Raw genomic sequence first — 23473 nt, 5'->3', positions numbered from 1 at the left:
ACTTATTATAAAGACCCATGAACAGACCAAATAAACCCATCCTGACTTTACCAGCATCTTTATCTCAATATGTTCATATTGTATAAAATCTGACTTAGTATTTAATTTCAGATGTGTTCCATGTGGCGATGAGGGCTGAAGTTTCTCTGGTGAGATAGTGAAAGTAGTAAACCTCCGTGAAGTGCTGTTTTTGATCGAAACTTTTCAGGCCAAGTTGCCAGAGACCCGCTAATTGTTTGCTCAGAGCAGTTCAAAAGTGTCGACCATGTGCATAAGCTGTTTTTATTCCTCCCTGCTTGAGTGGCCAGAGGCAAACTGACTACCGGTTGTTATGTCAGAGTCTCTCATGGGTGTCACCAGGAGAATTAACAGGAAATCCACCAATGAGTGTGTGAGTCCCTGTAGAACCCACAGGCCTGCGCTGAGAGCGTACACAAAGGCCACTTTTTACACACACACCTTCACAGCGTGTTGTGTCTGCCGCATGTTGTGAAGTCTCCACGAGCGAACTATGTGATTATTTTAATCTTCCCTTTTAAACTTTTCTTTGTTCTCATGACAATTAGTTTGTTCACAGTGTAGAACTTTCTTTTTCACGGTCTGAAATGTGTGTTCTTCCGCAGCCAGAACGAGATGTTTCACTTCCTCAAAACTTCAGCTCCATCCAGACGGGTCGGAGCATTGTGAAAATATTTTCCTCCATATCCTGTCTGTTCTTTCAAACATAATCAAAGAAATTTCAATGTTGAATACGATTAAAAAAGAACCGTGTTTACCGGAATTAGCAGCTTCTTCTCAGCTACTGCATGAACTGCCATCAGAGGAGGTTGGAATATGAGCATGACGCAAGACATAACGCATTCTATATATTTAAAATATGCAGAAACTCTGAAGCTGGTGTGTTAAAGCAGATACTTACATTTATTTTTAGCATTTTTAAAAAATGAAGTCTTATTCCTATGTGGTTTATCTTTTTTGTTTTGTTGATTTGATCATGTTAAGCCATCCTTGTCCTGTTTGCTGGTCTTCAGTCTGGGCATTTTACTCCATATTAGTTTAAGAAAACCCTAACTTGTTTAGTTTAAGAGAACAAAAGCTCTTAATAAGACATTAAGTAAAACAAAGTATTGCACATAATAATAAATAAACAGTTATACAATATTAAAATAGAAGGTAAAATGGAACTAAAAGAGTGAAAACATAAATAGATAAAAATCTTTAAAGTATCTGACAAATCAAACACTATTGAAGGGCTAAATACAGCTAACTCAATATTAAAGTAGGATCTTATTTACATGTAGTGCGCAAGAATGGCATATTAAATTAAATATAAATGTACAGATGATGTGATATGTTATACGTGTAGTTAATATTTTGATCTAGATGAAATGTCCCCTCATGTCTTCTTCCTGAGCACTATCGTCTCCTTTAAAAAAGCCAGGAACTCAAATCTCATTTGGAATAAAACTGTTTTTTCAAAGCATTTTAACAAAATATGTTATGAGCAAGTTTATAAAAATCAGAATGTTCATAAACTGTGTTGCATTGACACCAATAACAATATGTGCAACTTGAGCTTCTAGTCAGTTATCCTGGCTCTACAGTACATGTATCATGTTTCACACATTGCATTAGCTTATTATATTTATTGGGGTTTTAAGGTATTTACATAGAAGCCCATTAAAAAGGGTTCTTAATAAGAGGGATAAGAGCACAGAATGACTGATATGCTCCCACCATCAGACGGTGTCTCTATTTCCCTACCCAGGCTGCAGGCTCTCTGGGCCCCGCTGCCTGCACAGTGTTCATGTAATGAAAGTGTGTGAGTTTTACACAGCGTTGACATTAGCCTGGCTTCCTCTGCACCCTCCTGTCTGTTTATAAGAAGTGACGGCCTAGCTCACCTCTCCTCATGTTGATGGATCACACCCTCACTCATCAGAGACCCTCCTCACTCCACACTTTGAGGCAGCGTTTGGCCCATCTGACGTTTCACGCTTTAAGATAAAAAAGAGCAACTCTGGCTCTCCAACCATTCACCTGTTCTCTGTGTTTGTTTCTCTCTCTCATACAGAAACATAATCCGTGTATTGTTCCTGATCTGAATGTCTGCTCCCGTGAGAATTCTCCTCAGAGTAGCAGGAGCCAATTTGGGTTTGCTCCTTTACACTTAAAACAAGTATATCTCCAAAGACCTCAAATCCCTCCCTTCCATCCCCAAACCAAATGGAGTCATAAATCACTCCTATATACATATCATGCTAATTAAGAGCAGGGCTCAGCTGCTCTGCTGCAGCGGAAGATGGAGTGAAACAGCTCCATAATTATGTCAAAACAATCTGCTCTCAGCCTCTGCCACAGAGCATTTGGAAAGGAAGGAGATAAAGCATGAGGACAGCTCTGAGACACACAGGACATTCTGTCTGCGAGGGATTAAAGCTGTTCAGCTGCTGAATAAAGAAGAGCCGCTTTTCAGATCTTATTTTCTTTTATTACAGATACGTTTTGATTAAAAGGTATTATGGCCATTGTAGGTATATCAAAAATGTAAAAAAACATGCCAGGGAAGGGTATTCTGAGGAAAAACCCAGCATTAACGTTAAAGTTATAGATTTATGAGGGAACAGAACTTAAATGTTGTCAGAGATTAAAGTTGTATGTTTGCTAAAAAGATAATCAAAAACAAAACACTGATTAAATAACACACTTTTGAAAAATGCTCAGACAACTGGTGTTCTGTTATTGAGCAGTATTGCTTCTCGTTGCAGAGTCAGAAAGTTCTCAGTGAGTGGTTGATACCGAGAGCTGGTGACGGATTAATTTGACTACGTCTGGGTTTCTATGTTTACTAAGATGACATCAAATGAGTCCCACCGAGGGGAAATGTGCACGTTATGTACAAAATACAAATCGGTAGTGGGATTATATTCAGGAGAAGTATAAAACGTGTTACCTATGTCTCTTGTTCCAATGCTTTTATTGTAGCTGGAAAATAAATCAATGAACAAATGCATCTTAACATCGACTGATGCATATGGATGCTCTGAGCTCGTACATGAGGACTTTAATCTAGGAGATTTTGTCATCTAAATGTACGACTTTTCCCCCCCATCTCCTGGCTCTGTGTGCCATTTTAGGATTGTGCTGAAATAAAAGAATGAGCTGTTTAGATTTCAGGGTTCAGGTAGTGAATAATGGGGAGCCACGGTCTCCCTCCTGACTGGATCCTGGCTCTTGGCAGCGTGTGTGTGCTAACACCCAGCTCTCAGCTATAAATCAAGATCAGATCCTGGAAGAATTTACGTTTTGTGCGCCCAAACACACTGGCAAACATGGTGTGATTTTTATTTTTTATTTTGTTAATGGTGGGGAAAGATCCCTCTGAGGTCTCTTCAGTTTATTTGTCTGCTATTTCCAACCCTTCTCTGATGTTGGATGCATAATGTGAAAAGGCAGACGTGCTGGGCTTTGTCCTAAGTCCTTAAAGACCAGATGGCCAGCGCTTACACAAGAGTAACTCTGATATTATTGTACATATGTAAATCTGTAAACATATGCTCGACCTTCAGCCCACACAGAATATATACTAATCCTTTTTTATTCCTACAAAGAACTGTTCTCCTGGTTTTTCCCTTTATGGTTCTGTCAGTCATCAGGCATATACAGTACTTGAAGTGTTTATGAATGTGTCACTTACTTGAAAAACAAAGTTTAATATTAGTCCTAGTGTCACAGCTGGATCCGTCTCCAGCCTTTTTATCTCCCCCTTAACAATACTCCGGATCCCGATAAGCAATTATACCTCTTATGGCCTCTCAAATAACTTTAATCACTGATTAGGATTCCTTGTTCAAAAAGCAGCTACTTAAAAGTAATTGCTCAATAAAGAGAGGGGAAGTTGTCGTATTAAGTAGGTCTTCCTGCTGCTTCTCTCATTAGCGCTCACTTGGAGTTATCAACTCCCCATTGTCACAAATGGAGCCAGCTTCATTCACAGCACAGAGGCGCTCTCCCTCTCCTCCCTCACACTGCTCTGACATGGCATGACGCTGTAAGCTTGGCGCAGACCTGCACAGCAGAAAGCGCTTAACAGATCCAACCCTGTCCCTTTCAGATCCATTAGAACAATTGAAAGGTTGGCTGACGCAGATGGGACAATGTTTCCCTGGACTGCGGCATGGACCTGTGGGTTGGACATATTTTTCAATAAACTGATTTGGCTGTTTACTGGTGGGAAGCCAGCGAGGGATGGAACGGTTAGTTTGGGTGGAAAGGATAGCAATAACAAAAGCTGTCAATGAAAGTCATCATTTCCAGTTCATACAGATCTTCACAGTTTAAAATATGTTACTTCCTTTTTTTTGAGAAGTTTGTTCTCCAGTTATTAAACGGCTGTTTTGTGGTTAAAAGGGAAGAAGGTTCACATTTTCATTTGTACAGAAAAATATGCCGGTAAATGAAGGAGAAGTGGGGAGAAAGAAGCACATACTACATGCAAATTGTATATTTATTTTAATTCTTTTAAAATAGAATTTCACCCATTTCATCACATAGCCACCATGTTTTGGAAAGTTCAGGCTATTTGTAAAAGGGTTCCTTCCTATTCTCTTCATGTCATTCTCCTCCTCTCCTCTCGGTCTGCACTCGTCTATGAATAACTTTAACCACATGTGCATCCCCTCTGCTAATATTGAATCTTTTTCAATGGGCTTTCGCTAAGATGTCTGAAATAAGGTCTTTGATTAATACAAGCCTAAAAGATTTTCCTCTTTTGTTTTATAACAAACTCAAAGATTCCCCACCGATGGCTTCGAAGCTTTGTGTAGTCGGGCACATTAAATGCTTCACGGAGAAAACCATTCTGCTTCTAACATGCCGTTTGTTTATAACTCTTTGAAAGCCCGAGAATTCCTGATATAAAAGAATTCTAAATATTGGCTTCTGTTTCTTTTCTGACCCTGATTCAGCCCAACATCTTCAAGGTTGAGTGCAGGCGTTTATCAAGAAAATGGCTTTGCTTGGAAGGCTTACAGGAAGTGCTCACAGCTCTAGTAGATTTACATCAACACATTTCCCTCCTTAATGACTGGCAGGATCACAGATACTATAAGAATAAGTTTGCTTAGCAGAGATGCTTCCCGACTCCTGATCCAGTGGCAAGTTCGGCTTTCCACTCTTCCACATGCAGAATCCTTCTCAATAAAACATGCTCCTCTGTAGCATTTACAACTCTGGTGTTTCCTGAAATGAGAAATCCGAAACATCTTTGATGTTCGAGAGAAGCGTACATGAAACTAAATATTTTAATTCTCTGTAAGCCACAAGTTACAAGTGACTTATATTCTGGCAAAAAGTATGTGTGTGAGGGAGGGACAGCTTTGTTCTAGAGCAGCATATTTCTATTTCCTCCCCCAGAGGTTTACAGGAGCTGTTACACTCTGGAGATTTAGCGGAGGTCACAAGGTTATTATATAAACAATTCACACAGAGGCCCTCAAGCACCCAGAGGGAATATTTAATGCAATGCTCACACTTTCTGAAATGTTGTAATGCTCAAGATGCAGACATGTGTCCAATTTTACCCATGCTGCATTATCTTTCTGTCTCCTTCTCTTATTTTGCTCGCTGTTTTGTCAAGACAAGTGAAACCGCGCTTAATTAATTTGGTCAGCTGCCTTGGATAAACTACATTGATGACATCAATTAGATTCTAATGAAAACAGATAAAAGCCATGGAAAGCAAATAGAATTTCTGAACAGGACTCATCAAAGTCTTAGCATTGGAACAAATTCCCATTACGTCTCATAAAAAGCCTTCAATTTGCAGAGCTCATGTCTGGTTTGGTACTTAGATGTACATGGTCAAATGTTGCGGTCTTAAGTCGAGTGCCAAGAGAAGCCAAATCAGAATTTAATTTGGCACGTAGCTCCTTATCCTGTCTGAAACATGTGGTTGGATGCAATCCTTGGATTAGTGGACTTTAGAACTCCACATTTGGCTTCTTTCTCTGGCAGAACAAACACCTTGTCTAAACCATTTGTAACAACATTTACATTTCCAATCTCCACCAGAAGAGACACATGCTTACTTCAGATTAGTTCTTCTTAGTTAACCAAATTGCTACGATTAAGTGTGTCAATCCATTGACATGGGATGATGATGAGGCTCCATTTCATTTCATTGTCTTCAATGTTCCTTCTGTCTTTAGTAATTACGCTTTAACCCCTTTCCAATGTTGGATCTGATTTAACAGTTCAAAGAAATGATGATGAAAAATCCTGCGTTGTTAGCATTTTAAAGAAATCTTTATATCTTTTGCACAAATTAATGATAAAAATCATCTGTTGATTAAGTGTGGACATTTTTAACTCTTAAGAGTTTCTTAAATATTGTCTCGTATCATAATCAGTCAAATCTTGAGCAGGGTTTGCAGGACCTGAGAGTCACAGTGAGCACTGCAGCTCTGTTGGATTTAGAGATGGTGTGAAAGAAGTGGACATAGTCACCATGACCTCAACCATTGGTTTGTTGATGACCGCTTCAGAGCCTTGAGTTAGGAGTTCGACTCTTTCACAACCTCTGTTTTTTTTGGTAGACAGATAGATTCTTTATTCAACCCAGATTGGGACATTCTTATTACTACTGCCAAACCAGAAGTAAAAGCAAGAGAAAGACTTCTGTGAGCTGATAACTCAAGGTCTAATGTTTAATGACTGACGCTGACATACGTATTGTAGAACTCTGTGAAACACCAGGTAGCCCTGCTCTGAAGCAAACGCTGCTCCACCGTCTATTTGACTACATGCGACCGTCATTTCAAAATACACATCATGCTTTAGTGAAGAGAACTTAAAACAAGTGTTTAAATACATTTATTAGGAAAATGTTTCCTGAGCAAATATATAAAAAGTAATCTATACAGTCAGACCTGTTGGCCCACTGCTGGCCGTTACAAAGAATGCAGGTTTGCTTCACTTCTACAGCGGCTTCACTTTATTGCACTGAACACAATAATACATCACAGCCATAACTTGCATTAAACTCAATTTGAACAACTCACACATAGTATTGCTAAACGATACAGCATCAAATGTGTTCACATACACTATTAAACATAATCAAACAAATTCTTTAACCTGCAAAAAACATTTCTTCCTCACGCTGAGTGAACCCTTTCATGTTTTGTATCTTTTTAATGCATTGCTTATACAGACGTATTGATTTTAGCACTTTAATGAATGTAACGTAACAGCATGTGTGGCTATTGTAGCTTTCTTCATACCTTCAGATCGAATACAAACTTCACAATGCGTGCTTAATTTGTTGTACCTTCCACAAATAACAGAGCAAGGTTAATAACTTCACAGCATATGACGCAGTGATGTGGGTGATCTTTCTCCACACATCAGCCTCTGTTCGGACGCAGTATTTAAAGACAGATCCCTCAGTGTAGTCTACTTCCAACCTGACCACGCAGCATGTCCACTGTGTCCTTGGTGTCACTGAAAGAGTTTATATCACTCACATTTCCCATTTTGTGGCTTTGATTTTAACCATATGTTTTTGTTTTTTGTAATGAACATATTTTTAGATTTCCTGTCACAGTTATTGAGATTGTAAATACAATTTTAAAAATAAGTGATATTGCAAAATATGTCTGTGTTTTATTATGATGCATTATATGTGACAGTTTGAATGTAGTGTAAAACAGGAAGTATTTAATAAGCTGTTTTTGTTTCTGCCTATGTCTTTTGTTTGTGTGTGTCCATCCCAGCGGACTACCCCCCCCCTCCACCACCTGCGGAAGAGTCAACCGGTTTCTCTCCCCCCTCCGGTTCCTTCCCTCCTCCACCAGTGATGAACTCGTGCGACTATCAGGTGAGAGAAAGTGCTGTTGCATTCCCTTTTCTTGGGATTGAAAAACTCTCGAAGAGTCGGCAGGGAAAGCAAAGAGAGCCTGGAGCTCTTCACTGAGCTCATACACAGAGTTCAGCCAAACTGTTCGTCCATTTGAGTTCCAGCCAACTGCAGCAGAGTCCGGCTCCAAATGCTGCCCGGAGCCAGCCGCGGGAACCCAGGAACCCATACATAAACATACTTTCTTCAGCTGTGAGAGCTCCGATGCAGTGAGGATAGAAGGCTGACACCTATTGGTGGAGCCCGGTCACTCTCCTCTGCTGGTCATAAGACCCGCAGGCATTCGTCCTCCCGGGATGTTTGGCCTCTGCGATCTCACTGACACCCTCAGCACTTGACCTCTGCTGCAAAATGCTCCAAGTGCTTCACATTCCTTTGCTCAATGTCCCCTCTTCAAGCCCCTCGTCTGATCTGACCGTTCTCTCATCTTAAATGAATGCTTCCTTTGTTAGTTTGGAGACGGAATGTTACCTAATATAAATTAGTTATGCAATGTGTGTAAATTCACAGCTCGTCCAAAACTGCTGTATGCGTAGACAGTTTAAGCCTGTGTCCTAAAAATGGACCGCATGCACCTCATGTGCTGTAGTGACGTTAGGGTAAACCACCTTTCAAAGTTACACAATTATTTCTCAAAAGTGCAATGTTGCAGCTCGGACAATTCCAAAGTTTTGAACCATTAGAATCTTGTGCTAAAAGCTGCTATCCCCAAACACATTGCACATGAGCATAGGGGGAAGGGACACACGAGCACTTACGCTTATGATCAGGCATCATCAAAACATTCTCATATATGAAATGTGTGAAAATGTTCAGCAAACCTCTTCTCCTTCTTATCTGTAAACAGAGACACTCAGGCAACAATATTACTGTCTGGCTTGGTTTGGATACAATGTTCTAAAGTGTTCTGTGTGCAAATATAATTCAAGTAAACATTTTTATGCATGATTCGATTTATTGGCTTAAAAAGGGCTGACAGTTTTGTCATTTAGTCAATAAAGTCAAAGTACAGAGCAAAATAGAATAACTAGCAGGTGCTTTCTACTAGCCAATAGCAATAAATGGCCATCTAGCTAAGTATCACCTTAGCTAAGGTTAGCCAGCTAGCTGTAGTTTTGCTACACAGCATGGATCTGCCGTTGGTTGCTTGGTAACGTTCGCTGATGGAGAGTTAGTATCATGGATCTGATGATGCAGATAGGATAAAAACACATGGTTACATAGATAGTAACATTATTCTAGATATTCTATCAAATTAAATGTTATGTCAGTGTTGGGTCCAATGCCTGACTGCTTCCCCGTGCCATTCATGTTTTAAAATGACACCTCTAACTGGACCTAACAGTTATATTGTGGGAAGCAGTCCATTTATTTTCTTTACCTATTTACCGCCGTCATTTCTGCCATCACTCCCCCCTTCTAAGCAGTATTAACAAGATAAGTAAAAGATATCTGAGGCCTGAAAATACATTTAGTTTAAAGTTCTTTATCTGAACGTTTTTTTCTCTTCTCACACTGGCTGTAGAAACTGGCCATGCAGCTTAAGTCCTTGATACACTGCTGGTATCTTAATTATGTGTCCTGTAGCCAGAGAAGGACCCTTCCACTGCAGGTGGGATAGATATCATTCAAAATGTCTTTGTATCTCCTCTCTGTGCCTCAGCAGAGAACGGACACCCTGAGTGAATAAATCAGTCATTTAAATGTTATTTCATCAGGAGGAGGCAGCAGTATTCTTTTGCGTTTATCACCCTGAATGAGAGATGTCTGGATTAGGACATGTTAACTCTGAACCTTCGTCAGGAGAGAGGGAGACAGAAGCAGCTCGATCATGGCTGTTGTCTACATTATGGAGCCCTACAAATTCTTACGCATCATAAAGACTGCGATGTTTTCTTTCATCCTCCTCGTTATCCCTGTTAGATAAGTTCATCTATTTTTTCTTTTGTTGATTTGAGACAAGCCATTAGTGTTTTGCTTTGTTTACCCCCGCTCATGATTGCCTTAGATGTTTTCCAGCAGCAGCTCGGCTCCAAATGGAGGCAAGCCCTGTAATGCCTGTAATAGATTGTGACAGGTAATCCAAACACATAACATTAGAATAAGAAGCAGTCACTGATCCAGCCGACTCAAAAAGCCCCCGCAGGCAATTGCAAGAAGTCTTCTTGCAGTTGCGGCATAGTTCAGAAGACTAAAAGTATTTTGTCATTCCGTAGAGAAATTCCCGGGAATTTAGTAGAAACTCCAGTGCCACTAACGGTCAAATCATTGTTTGCTAGTTTCCAGATTATTCTGCAACAGTTTATTATAATTTGTGTCTTTTCTTCCAAGTTGAAGTTGTGTTTTAGTTGAAGTGAAACTGAAAGGATGTAAATAAAAAAAGAGTGCTGTCTCAGATACTCTGACGCTTTGAGTTAGAAATCTGAACAATTCTTATCGTCTTTTATGTGGTACATGTTTATAGTATGAAAATAGACTTTAATTCTAAAAAAGAAAGTGACCTTTTTGTTTGAGATACTGGCTGATGTGATTTTGATGAATAATGCATGAAGAATGAACTACTGTAAATCCAAGCTCGCTGAAAAGTAGGAGGTGAAGAGTGCACCGCTTTATGAAAGTTGTCTTACAGACAATACATTGCTCCTGTGTTCTCACCGCACTTCTCTTCGAGAGAAGTCTCTGCTATTGATGTGTGGCTTTCAAAAGAATTGTCTCGGGTCAAGGTGAAAATGAACTTAGAAACTGAAATCCAAAGTGTAGGAAGGGAGAGAAAAGCAGGAGAGAATGTCTCGGAGCGCAGAATTACTCGTCATTGATGATTATCTCTCCTTAACTTCTGACTGCAACTAGACACACATAAGCTTGCGTTGTTACAGGCTGTTTGCTAAGTTTGCTCACTGTTCTGAATTTACTTGTGCTGTTTGCCCTCAGGTGAAAGGACCAGAGAAGACCCTGCAGGAGAGACGCTCCAGTCTGGACGCTGAGATCGACTCCCTCACCAGCATCCTGGCAGACCTGGAGAGCAGCTCGCCCTACAAGCCCCGGGTCACACAGGTATGTTTACACTATATTTAAGAAGTGGATGAAGTCACTGAGACTTCAACATGCCAGTTTGAAGCCTCAAGTTTTGCTTTTTTTGTTGTTGCCACAAGTGAACATTTAACTCCAGAAAAAATCCTTTTCTTAGCTATCTAGTTTGGTAAGCAAGGTTCCTGGAGAGCATCTCAGAGCCATCCCCAAGTGGCCATTCAAGGAACTGCAGAAGGGTTCCCTGCAAATAGATGACTAAATGTTAGTTGGCTGAAAAAGTCTTCTATCCTTCATTAGACTATGATGCATGGAAATAAAAAGAAGCAAAAACCCCCAGTCTGCGTGCTGCGTGTGCTTTGCCACATCAGCTGGAAACCCCTCAAACTTCCTCCAGAGCTGAGCCTGGTCAATAAGCGGATTTTGGTGGTAAGAAAGTGTGGGATACTTTTGAGTGTGTAAAGACCTCCCCATGAAGGCCACATGCAAACTCAAAAAGTCGCCTTCCACATCCATGCCATCGGAGCAAGTCTTCCTAAAAGCCAGCTCACTTTCTCCGACTATTCACAAGTGTTCCTTTCTCAGAATCAGAGGTTTAGAGAATGGAGAGTGTTTCTGTTTGCGGTATTTAATGTATTTGTTTGTTATACAAATGTTTATTTTAAATGTATCAAATTTTTATTTCACTTATTTTTTTTATTATGAATTGATTTGTTGTTTTGTTGGTGTACAACATCCACAGGTTGTGTGTGATGTAACTTTTGTGTGTTGAGAATACTTGAACTAAATGTCCAGTGTGTGCTCGCTGCTTGTTCCACACATTAAGGATCCTCTCTTTGTCCATGTGGTGCGCTAAGCTTCATGCTCATCCTTCAAGTTGTATATTATCTTTTATTGCATAATGTCCCGGGATGTAACTTATACCATTCTCTCTCTGAAAGCAGAAAAAGAAATATATATATTTATTTAAATTTCAGACTATAGCATCAACGTGTGAGGACTTATGGCCTGAACTGACGAAAGAGATCTTGACTGAGGGCAGCCTGCAGTTCTGGCGCTTTTGTCTTCATTGAGAGAAATGTGTGCACATATACACACACGCCTCAGTCCATTTACTCAAGTATTCTGACAAGTACTTTGAGTGTAATTATTTAAATTCACTTTAATTTGTGCAGCGGGATTATTGTTATTATTTTGTTACGCTTGTCAATCTCCCAACTGTGGGACATGTTTGACCTTTTTGAGGGCCCCTTTATTACCTTACTATATTTGAAGGGGCTAAAAGCAGTTTCTCCTTTATTGGAAACCACTATGCAGTGACACAGTCAAACTAAACAGACAGCAGTATAACATGTCAAATAGACCAAAGCATTTTTCTGAAAATACCTGAAAAGTATTTTGACATTGTTTTACTGATCTTTTTGTAAGAGCACAGAGAATTCTTCTAAATCCAGGACACCGTGGGAGAGATGATACTCTCAGCTGCTCTGTGGAGATGAAAGACACACTGGTTGGATAATGGATTCAAACTGAATGACTAACTGTAGCAAAGCAGGTTCCTGCAGCAAACAGACCACAGGTTGCATCTTTCAAACATGTCAAAATGAGTCTTGACCTAAATCATTAGTTGAAATTAAGTGATATCAAGAGCAACTTCAAAAAGTCAAAGCCTTGGGCAGTTCACTAAATCGTCTGACATACAATAAATGTAGGACAGGCAGATAAAAAAAAGAACCACTTTTGTTTGGAGGTGGAGGGCTCTGAGGTTCTCTAACAGATCATCTCTAGTGAGGTTTTTTCCAGTAATAATGTGATACCTGAAAGGTCGTTCTCTGGGAGGGCCTCGCTGGCGTACTTTAAATCTTCTTTGAGCTTTTCCAGTTTTTATTCTGTGGATTATTTACTGTTTAGTTACCATGTCTACAGTTTGTCTGTTTTATTTATTTATTAAAGGATGCATACGTAACACTAAAAACAGAGTTAAGAGGATAAATTATTGACAGAGCTTTTCATTTAGCTCCAGATAAGGGTTTGTGCCCTCATGCAAGATGAACATATTTACATCCAGCCTCCTATTATGTCCGTGCATGTCTGACCTTCATTTTTTAAAGAATTTCTCTCTGCTTCAGTAGCACTTTTTTCAAGTATTACTGTGATATATTGAAGGATGTTATTTTAGTTTTCTTCCCAAACAAGATTGATACGCTCTCACATCTGGTTAATATGTAGCCAGAACCAGCAGCTGGAATAACTGCTTTTTATAGCACTTTCTGAATATTTCATAAACATTTTATTCCAGAATACAAACAAGCTGTCTCAAAAGTGACAATAAACTGTACTTTTCCAGAATACCAGAGATTTACTCAAATATATAGATTTACAAAATATAGTGATAGAGACCGTAACAATACCTTACTAACAGTACTTTTTTTCTCTAGTTGAGGGCACAGATTAGATTTTTAGATGTGTAAAATGACTTTAAAAACAGTATTTTGGGGTGAGTGTGCAGCGTGACATGGACAGACGGAGGCCGCCGGCCCCGAGTGTTTCCCTCCTTTGGTTTAGTGACTCCTAGCTCCCTGGTCAGAGGGAGTGGAATGGGTGAACCACACACAGAGGAAATTGTTGCACCACACAGTGGAAACCTAACGGATACACAGTGAAAAGAAATGAACCATGTGGTTCTGAAATGATACACATTAGAGGTGAAATATGCCGCTGTGATTTCTATGCTTAGTGTTGTGGTGGGTCCCTGTGTTCATGGGTGCCGGTGTTAAATGCCATACTGTAATAATATAACATTATGTGCCCGTAAATATGGTGAAATGTCTTTCTGACCAACCAAACAGACGTTTAGCAGTTTGCAGTAGAATTCAGATGTCTATAATGCTGACAGTCTACGTAGAGCAGCTTTTGTGCAGGGAGAACCTGGCAATGTTCATGTCAGAGGCCCCCACCACACTGATGCTCTCTGCTCTGCTGTATTGCAGTTTGATGCATTCACTGGTCGAAACAAACCGGAGAGATTGGGTCGGTCCGAAGTTACCTAAATCCACCACCCCCTCACCTTTAATGCTTACTACTCCACACCTCTGTTTTGTTCATTTAATCTGTGTGAGACAACAACGCTCTGTTTCACAGGGGTCATGTGACTAACTAATATCCAGGCACTTAACAGCTGATATAACCTAAAGTGGATGTTTTTACACCCACGTAATGCACAGATCAAACAAACAACCACACATGTATGAAACTATGTCTTACGCTAAGCTAGGATATCCAGCTGCTGGCTGGCTCATACTGGCTGTCTGTTAGAGAGGAATCCATCTTCTTATCGAACGTCTGTTCAGAAAGCAAAGACATACATTCCCAAAGTACATTGTATAGATACATTTTCCTTTACCACACTTCTGTGTGTTGGCAGTCGTGTTTCAGAACATTTTGAGTTTTTGGTTTGGAAGGAATACACTCTGAGGTGCAAAGTGTATTTTTGTCATGGTTTTAATCTGACTATCCAACGAGAGAAAAGGGAGGGGACATCCGAAATTTGGGTTACGTTTTCATTGTTCTAGCATTGGCCATGTTTCATGCTCTCAGGAATCAAAGACAGACCTATGTCAGGATTCTGCCTTCAACATTAAAATGAACTCTGTTTGGAGTCTCTACTATGACTCTAATGAATAAACTTTGTATTAAAAACAATATGTTTATAGAAACACAACTACAAATACACTAGTCAAGAGCTATCCTGCTATGGAGAACGTTTTGCATTTAGAATTTTTATAATCCACGCCGAATATTAAGGCATCTGTTTACATTTATTTGTTTTCCTAGTTTGACATGAATGAAGTATGCATACACACAAGCCACATATTCACATGGCACAGAGGTACAAACCCTTTTTTAGGCTGTGGGGCAACCAGCTGCTGAAACACATGCCATCTTCGCCTTAAATAAAATATAGTATAAGTGCACACCTTTGTTGGGTCAGAAACGTGCATTGTATGTCCGAGCAGGAGTCTGAAAGCTTTAGTCAACAAGACTTAAAAAATTGATGTGCACCTGTACAGCTCGGTGAGAGCCCATCCTGCCAACAGTCATACTAACTAATGTATGGCTGTCGCGCTGCTCTTACCTGCAGGGTCAGAGGCACAGCGCGTTTATTTTTAACACCTGCTGCAACTTCCTGAGGAACGGGCGTGAGGTCACACCACCTGTGTCTCAGCAGAGTACACATACATGCCATATCATGTATAAATCATGAAATGTTATGTATCAGACATTTTGTTGACTTAACCCTGTTTCTGCAGTCTATAAGCAGCCTCTGTGCGCTGCCATGATGCCCATTCACTGTCTGCGCTCTGAGAGCTTTCACAGGGAGGGAGTTGCTTTCCATTTTTGATTGTGTACTACAAGCAACACACACACACACACACACACACACACACACACACACACACACACACACACACACACACACACACACACACACACACACACACACACACACAGTGTTCCTCTCTCCTCAGCTGATGCTGATTCTAGCTGATTAACTCAGGTTGACCTTTTCCCCTCCCCAGCTGCTCCTGTCAGCCTGTGCTCGGTTCTTCAATACTTTCTTCTCGTGTGTGTGTGTGTGTGTGTGTGTGTGTGTGTGTGTGTGTGTGTGTGTGTGTGTGTGTGTGTGTGTGTGTGTGTGTGTGTGTGTGTGTGTGTGTGTGTGTGTGTGTGTGTGTGTGTGTGTGTGTGTGTGTGTGTGTGTGTGTGTGTGTGTGTGTGTTATGGTTCAGGTTTCCAGCGTTGGCACAACTGCTGTACAGGAGTCTCCTGCATGTATAAATAAGAGTAATAACTTAGCTCGATTTACAGCTCTCTGTGCACAATCAATTACAGCCAGCTCTCCAAAATCAATAAGCCACTCCACGCGGGAAACCTCCCCCCCAACGTTACATTTGGAATCAGCAGAAGGACCTTATGTGCACCCACCTCCCAGATGGAATTGCAGTGGACGTTGCTGCTCATTCATAAAAAGCAGCATTCCTGCAAATGTTCAGCCGGCACTGATGCTTCACAGACATCAAAACAATTTTGTTTGCTTTAGTTGGTATTCTCTGTGGCATAACAGTGGGTAATGAAATGTGATCATTATATAATTCCCATTTGTTCTCTTTCCACTTCTATCTTAGGCGCCATTTGTTATTTGACACAGTTAACTAAGTTTGTGTTCCAGTGTGTTTGCTTCATCCTGCGATAGCACAAATGAAGCCAGCCTTGATTAGAAAGACACTGCTCTTTGTTCTAAGAGCTCTGTGTCTACATCCAACATGTCTGAGTGGGCAGGATGGCATGAATATTATGAGACATTTGTTTATGTTTTCACTTTGGCTCATTACCACCACATAGGTCTTTGCTTTTGTAGCTTAAATGATGATGCAGACCCATTCCCATTTTTCCAGAGAATTTATTCAATGTGTTAATTACCTTCATGACCAGCTGAGTTCTTTACTTGAAAAATCTGGAGGTGTTTTAGCAACATGTTTCAGCTGTGATGGAAACAGGAAGCTAAGCACCTGCAGCAGGACATGCAATATGACTTATTATTTTACTTTATATTATTCTAAGTGTTGTTTGAGTAGAAGGTATGAGTGATATTAAAGAAGTATCGTATGAATTATTGAATAACGGCAATGTGTTTGTTCCACTGGAGGCGGCTATGCATGGGTATTCCTTACAAAACAAATCCTACACATACACATTATTTTTAACCCCTACCAATAATCATTTGTTGAAAAAAGATATGGAATTATTGGTTAAACATATATCACCTTCACTGATTACCACACTTTTAACAAGATAGGGTGAGCCTATTGATCACCTGGTGAACTCAGATTCAAGATCCCTTTCCAAGATGTTAATATGGCTTCCTGTCCTTAGCCTGTTGATTGGAGGAAACAGGAGAGAGTGTGTTCATGCTGAATCGTGCTCCACAGCAATCTGCGCCCAACCAGCCCCACTAATATGCAGCGCAGGCCTGTCTGAGCATATCAGATCTGTTGTGGGGGAGCTAACAAGGAGGCCCAGATGAGTGTCACAATAGTGCGCTCATCAAGCGCCGAGCAGCAGCGCTCTGCGGCGGAGGCTGCAGAAGCTGTGACCTCTCATTCACACCCAGCTCTCGTGCATTTCTAGAAGTCAGACCCATCCCCAGCCCCACTGCTGAGGTTCTACAACATCATGTGGCCTTTATATTGTACATTGTGTGTAACAATTAGAGGTGTGAAGTAAAACGTACATTTACTCCAGTATTGTACTTAAGTACAATTTTGAGATGCTTTGATGCTACTTTCTCCTTCTACTCCACTACAATTCAGAGGTAAATGGGGTACTTTTACTCCACTACATGTATTTAATCCCTTTAGTTACTTTACAGATGTGCATTAATGATGGTAAATATAATCAGCCCTTAAATCAGACTTTAGTTCACCTGCAGTAAATCCAGCAGCTACCCTGCAGTATACAAAGCCATTCAAACTAGCTGCACCTTTACCAGCTCTGAGAACACTTTAATGATCAATAATTATAAAACATATCAGAGATATTATTCTGAAATGGACCAATCACACAACGACTACTTTTACTGTCGCTGCTTTAAGTACATTTAGATGAGAGTACTTTCTACTTTCACTGGAGGAACATTTAGAATACTTTTACTGTGACAGAGTATTCCTACACTCTGGTACTTCTACTTTTACTCAAGTACAAGATCTGAATACTTCTACTTTTACTCAAACACAAGATCTGAGTACTTCTACTTTTACTCAAGTACAAGATCTGAGTACTTCTACTTTTACTCAAGTACAAGATCTGAGTACTTCTACTATTACTCAAGTACAAGATCTGAGTACTTCTACTTTTACTCAGGTTCTGAGTACTTCTACTTTTACTCAAGTACAAGATCTGAATACTTCTACTTTTACTCAAACACAAGATCTGAGTACTTCTACTTTTACTCAAGTACAAGATCTGAGTACTACTACTATTACTCAAGTACAAGATCTGAGTACTACTACTATTACTCAAGTACAATACCTGAGTACTACTACTATTACTCAAGTACAATACCTGAGTACTACTACTATTACTCAAGTACAATACCTGAGTACTACTACTATTACTCAAGTGCAAGATCTGAGTACTACTACTATTACTCAAGTACAATACCTGAGTACTCCTCCATCTCTGAATTAAACCCACAAAACCGTTTTCACATCTGATTTGTTTCAGTATTTCTCTGAATAACATGTTTAGTCCAGGTTAGATTTACACATATGTCTTAATATGGCAGAGACTGATCGTTTGAGCTTGAAGCAGGTGGCTTTGAAGCATTCCTATTCTGCTAACAAGCACAGAGAAAAAGCACCTTTTCTGTGCCTGTCCAGCTCTGTAAAATGTTATTATGTTTTGTATTGCGATGGTCACTGAAACTTTTATCATGCAGTGCATTTGTTGAGGAGAAAGCTTCCACAGAAGCTGACCCTGTAGTAGTTATCCACTGTAATACCCACAAAGTTACCGTTTAGTTCCACATAAAGTCGTGACATTTTCATCCCAATTAAACTCTAATGCACTGCCGCCATTAAAACCTCGTTCTGATCTGATTCAGTCCTGTGTGATGAGATCTAAGTTGAAACTAAAAAGCTCTTCCTTGTCCTGATGCATCCAAACGCTGTGTAACGATAATGTGCAGCATTGTGAATAAAATATTGAAAGCCTGAGCTCCCCAAACTTACCAGCTCAGTAAATCTCCCTGCATAGAGGGGGGAGGGGGTGTGTGTGTGTGTGTGTGTGTGTGTGTGTGTGTGTGTGTGTTTGTGTGTGTGTGTGAGAGAGGGAGGTTGCTTTAACTGAGGAGGGAGATTTACTCAACTGTCACTAGGCTGCCTTCTGGCGGTGCCAGAACTTCTGGGACCAAAGACATGTGAGTCACAGCCGTGGTTCCACCTCAATTAACAGTCAGTCAGCGAAGTGCACTGAAGTCTCTTTGTTTGTGTCCATGTCGGAGACTGAAGTGTCTGTTTGTTTATGCTGTCTAGAAAATTCAATGAACCGGGTTGTTAAGCTCTTCACTGCCTCTGAGGGAAAAGGTTGTGACCGTGTGACATGGACTTCAGAGTTCATGTGTCCATTATTCAACTCAGCAGTCACTGTTTTTAGATGGTGATGTGAGGGAGAACCGACGGTTTCACTCAGTTGGTAGGATTTGTCCCCTGACTTGGGACTTGACTTTGGTTTGATAGTGAGGCGTGGGGTCATGTCTTTTCGCAGTGAGTCCCTGTGGTTTTGCCATTGGTCCTTTTCGAACAAATAGGCTCAGAAACTCTTGCAATTAAGGATCCAAATTGAGGATCTACGGGCGTTTGCTTTGTTTTAATCTCCATGAACATATGGACCGCATATGGATGCAGAATCTCAAGGCAACAGGACGAGACTTTGGTCTGGGACATGTTTTCGCTTCCATCAGTAGTGCGTTTGTAGTCAGAAAAGTATGGGCCAATCACTTTTTAGAAAGCCTTGGTTGCATGCACGTGAACAGTTTGAGACAACGGAGAGAAAAAGGGGCGAAACACACTTGCTGAATCTTGGCCATCGACATTTTCGCTTTTTGCATTACACACTGAAACAACAAGGACGTCAATGTTTCATTTCAAACTTGGTTGAATGTCTTGGTCCAATATCTGTTATCTGTATATCGTCTTGCTACACTGGAACCACTCAAATATTGTCCGTTGCCCCCAGAGGCTAAATCACCATCTGACCAATAGCAGATGAGTTCTAAGAGAGGCTCTGGTTAGAATCAGTGTTGTTGGAACTTTCAGAGCTTCTTCCTGTTAGTTCGGTTTCTACTCAAACAGTACAAAAACGGCAATTGAACCAAAGCGTCTCCCTCTTCTTTGGATCAAAAAGCTTTTCTGTGCGATAAGTTTTCATGCCAATAAAAACTAACAGGCATTACAGAAGTCTCCCGACAGTTTAGCTGAAGCCAAGTGCTTGGAATGCGGCTGAGATGGATCCTTCCCAATGAGCGCCCTGAGGAGCCTCCCATCACCCAGTGTCAGTCCAGCCATGCCATGATACCCCCTCTTCTCACCAGGCAGAGCACTGTGGATGGCACTCACTGTCACAACATGGCACAATGATAGGCTGCTCAATCCCAAGGCTCCCACTGATAATGACGTCTGCTGATTGGTGGCAGGGAATGCAGACTCCGGACCACCCTGGCTGTGTCTCAGCTCCCTGAGAGTGTGTTAGGGGTGTGACCTTTCTTCTGCTCCCCCTTAGGGGGCTCAAAGTCTGGAAGCTTCTCAAGGGATGGCCTCCATTTCAATTCTACATGCCTTCAGTAGCACATCCTCTCTTTCACTTCAACTCTTATCTCTATGAGAGGGGTGGGGAGGTTTATAAACAGGTGGATAACCATTGAATCAACATCATGTCACGTATAATCATTTAAATTTTGTTTAAATAAAAGCCACCATAGGGGAAAGCCAGTTCTTATTTGGCAAAAACAAATGGACTATATTGTAGACATTACAACATAGAAGATAGCTGGTAAAACCTGACTCAAAGAACCCAAATATATGTAAGGGATAATGTGCAGCAAGGCGGTCCTTGTGGGGAAAAGAACACCAGACAGGCTGACCAGGGAGCCCGACGCGAAGGAAGCCCGCTTTTTACACGGCCAGATACTAAACATACTAACGATTTGAATTTTATTGACTCAAAAATGATCTTATTTATTCCGCTAAGAAAAAAAACCCTCCAAGGTGCACCAACGCCTGGAACTGCGACAACAACATATTTACGGGAGCACTGATCGAGGTTTTTTAGCTTAGAATAAAGGCCTCTTCTGTTGGGCTGATGGGAAATGGAGTTTGGTAAAAGCCATTAAAAACAGAATTAATTTGAAGAGCACTCATGGGTGAATCCACCCAATGAATTTGATCCACTCCAAAATGTAAATGTTTTTTTTTTTTGGCTCATGCTACACCCTTTTTCCATGTTTCATATACATCTGACAAGTATTTTTGAAATGGTCCTGCTGACAAACAAAGTGAAAGAAAAACCGTACCTCCTCAGCCGAGGTAATACATGACTTTAATGGACTCTGCTCCTTCTATGGTCCCAGGTTTTCAATAGAATGTCCTTACGGAGAACAGAGAACCTGGAGAAGTGACAGCATGTCAGTGCGTGCACATGCCTGCACCACGATCCTTCACGGGAAATACCTTGTTCAGCAAAGAAGAAGGCCGTAAGAAGACCGTAAACGGGTACAGACATTTGGAGGATGCTGCACAGGAATTGCCTCAAAAATATTTTCAGATGCTGTTGAGTTTTTCTCTGTCAGTCCGGACTTTTCTATTAAAGTCATTTTGCACTGATATTCTTTCATTATTTGAGTGTTCCTCCCTCATAAATGTCATCTGATAAGAAAACAATACACTATAAAGAGCATAGAGAGAGTTTTATGAAGTAAACTCAGCTAACGTACTTTGGAGCAATGCAACTCCAACGTTGATTCTTTTGAATTATAAATGTCATGGTTATTTTCAATATATGTTTCTAATTTCTACTGTTGGTAACCAAGTTTCACTTAATGTTAGCACTCTTTTGGTGTGTAATGCTGCATGATTATGGATAGTTATCCTGTATTGTGTTTGACATCACAGGTTTCCAGGCTCTTAGTCATCTTAATTTGAGGAAACAACATGTTATTGTTGTCCTGAGATAAACTTTACATAAAGAAAAACTCTTAAAACGCATTCAATACCACATTTGCTATGGCCTATTTGTGGCATGTGGAAGATTTGAGCCCTCGCATTGTTATAATATGGCCTTTCATTCCCTTGTTTGTTAGGAGTTCTTTTCACGATGTCCATGTGTGTTGCTGTCCTGTTGTTGTGACCTGAACGGCCGTGATGAGTTTTGGCTCGTACAAAACTCAGACACTCTCTTAAAACACATGTTGTAATGTACATGTAGTGACACGTTCAAGATATCACTGCTGCTTTCTCATTGGATCTCCAGTGCACACAAAAGTTTGTTTGAACAGTAGAGTTTTCTCAAAATCCAGATTTCTCTTCCCCATGACAGTCAGCTGAGGAATGTTCTGCTGCTGTCCCAGGCATGACACTGCTATGCTAACCAGCCTCTTTTATTCCTCATAAAAGGTCAAAGCCGAAGGCAGCTGTTTTGTAATGGATATTTGAACTCTTCAGGGCTCTGACGCCACGAGTGTGTGTTGCTGCAACTTATATCCTGGAGCTGCTAGTACTGTGTCAAGTTGACACTCCAGCGCTGTCATGACAGGGCTCAGTGGCGTTTAACTTTTCTCTCTGTTTGTTTATTATGCTGCTTTTCTCTTTGATTGCATTGTTGCTGCATGAAAGCAGAGATGTAGCTACAGAGCCGGTGGCACCCGTTGACCTTAAGGTCAATCTGGCAGCAGGTTCTGAGTTTTGACAGGGGCAGCCAACTGTGGAGAGGAGCATGCCTTTGGGCGCTCAGTGTGTTCCGTCAATGTTTGTTTGTCAAATAAACCGCACAGTATCAGCCCTTTGTCTTTATTAACAGGGTAAACCAATGACACATTCAGTGTGAGCCAGGAAGCTGACAGTCAATATAACCTGCCTCTTTACACCATGAAGTCCTAGCAACAATGCTAAAAGGCTTAGCATCAACTGCTGTCATTGCACATTATCCATCCTTCCAATAACATGTGCAAACTTACAGTACACACACACACACACACACACACACACACACACACACACACACACACACACACACACACACACACACACACACACACAGAGTTAGAGTTCCAGTCTCTGGGATTGATGATATCGACACACTGTAAGCGATGGACATTTTCTGCTGTGCAGTATGTCACCTCCTGGAGCCCAACGGGTCAAAACAAGTGCATGAAAAAGAGCTCATTACAGGGGTGAGTCAGTGTGGAGAGAGACTGTAGGACCGCAGGAAGTGAATGGAACTATTAGTTTGTGCTGTGTGAGAGCCACAAAGCACACATTTCGCTGTTCTGTTACGATAGCCTGCAGGAGTTCACCACTGGTGACTCCCGGGGACTTTTTCTCTTCTCCACACAGAAGCCCAGAAAAAAGTGTTTTAGTTGCATCAGTGAGTAACACGCCCTACTTTAAATGATGTTGTTACATCATACTAGGAATATTACATCCTTTTTTTCTGAAACCCAGTTTTTAGTGGATTACATAATGACGTGAATTTCGAAACATGTACCTCATGTTCAAATGTATGGTGTTTAGGGTTGGTGGTAAAACTGAAGAAAGAGCCTGTCATGCTGTGTATTCATATCTCGCTCTCTATTTTAAGTGTGTATTCATTTTCTGTATAGTACATCACAAAGTTAAAAACCACTAAGCCAGTCTGAAGGTATAGAATGGAAAAATATATTTGACCTTTTCAAATATCCAGCATTTCCAATTCTTT

At 40.7% G+C, this 23473-nt stretch overlaps 1 protein-coding gene across 7 annotated transcripts in view; it reads left to right on the top strand.

Moving 5' to 3' along the window:
* Positions 1 to 23473, top strand: part of lpp (LIM domain containing preferred translocation partner in lipoma) — a 143791-nt gene that overhangs the window by 49078 nt on the left and 71240 nt on the right. For all 7 annotated transcript variants that reach the window (XM_063891009.1, XM_063891011.1, XM_063891010.1 and 4 more), the window contains 2 exons: positions 7776 to 7879; positions 10850 to 10972. In XM_063891009.1, coding sequence (XP_063747079.1) covers positions 7776 to 7879; positions 10850 to 10972 — 227 coding nt within the window. The remainder of the gene's footprint in view (positions 1 to 7775; positions 7880 to 10849; positions 10973 to 23473) is intronic.

The sequence above is a fragment of the Eleginops maclovinus genome, chromosome 9 (genome assembly GCF_036324505.1).
Source record: "Eleginops maclovinus isolate JMC-PN-2008 ecotype Puerto Natales chromosome 9, JC_Emac_rtc_rv5, whole genome shotgun sequence".
Lineage (NCBI taxonomy): Eukaryota > Metazoa > Chordata > Actinopteri > Perciformes > Eleginopidae > Eleginops > Eleginops maclovinus.
The sequence above is the reverse complement of the archived record's forward strand: the minus strand, read 5'-3'. Positions and strand labels throughout refer to the sequence as shown.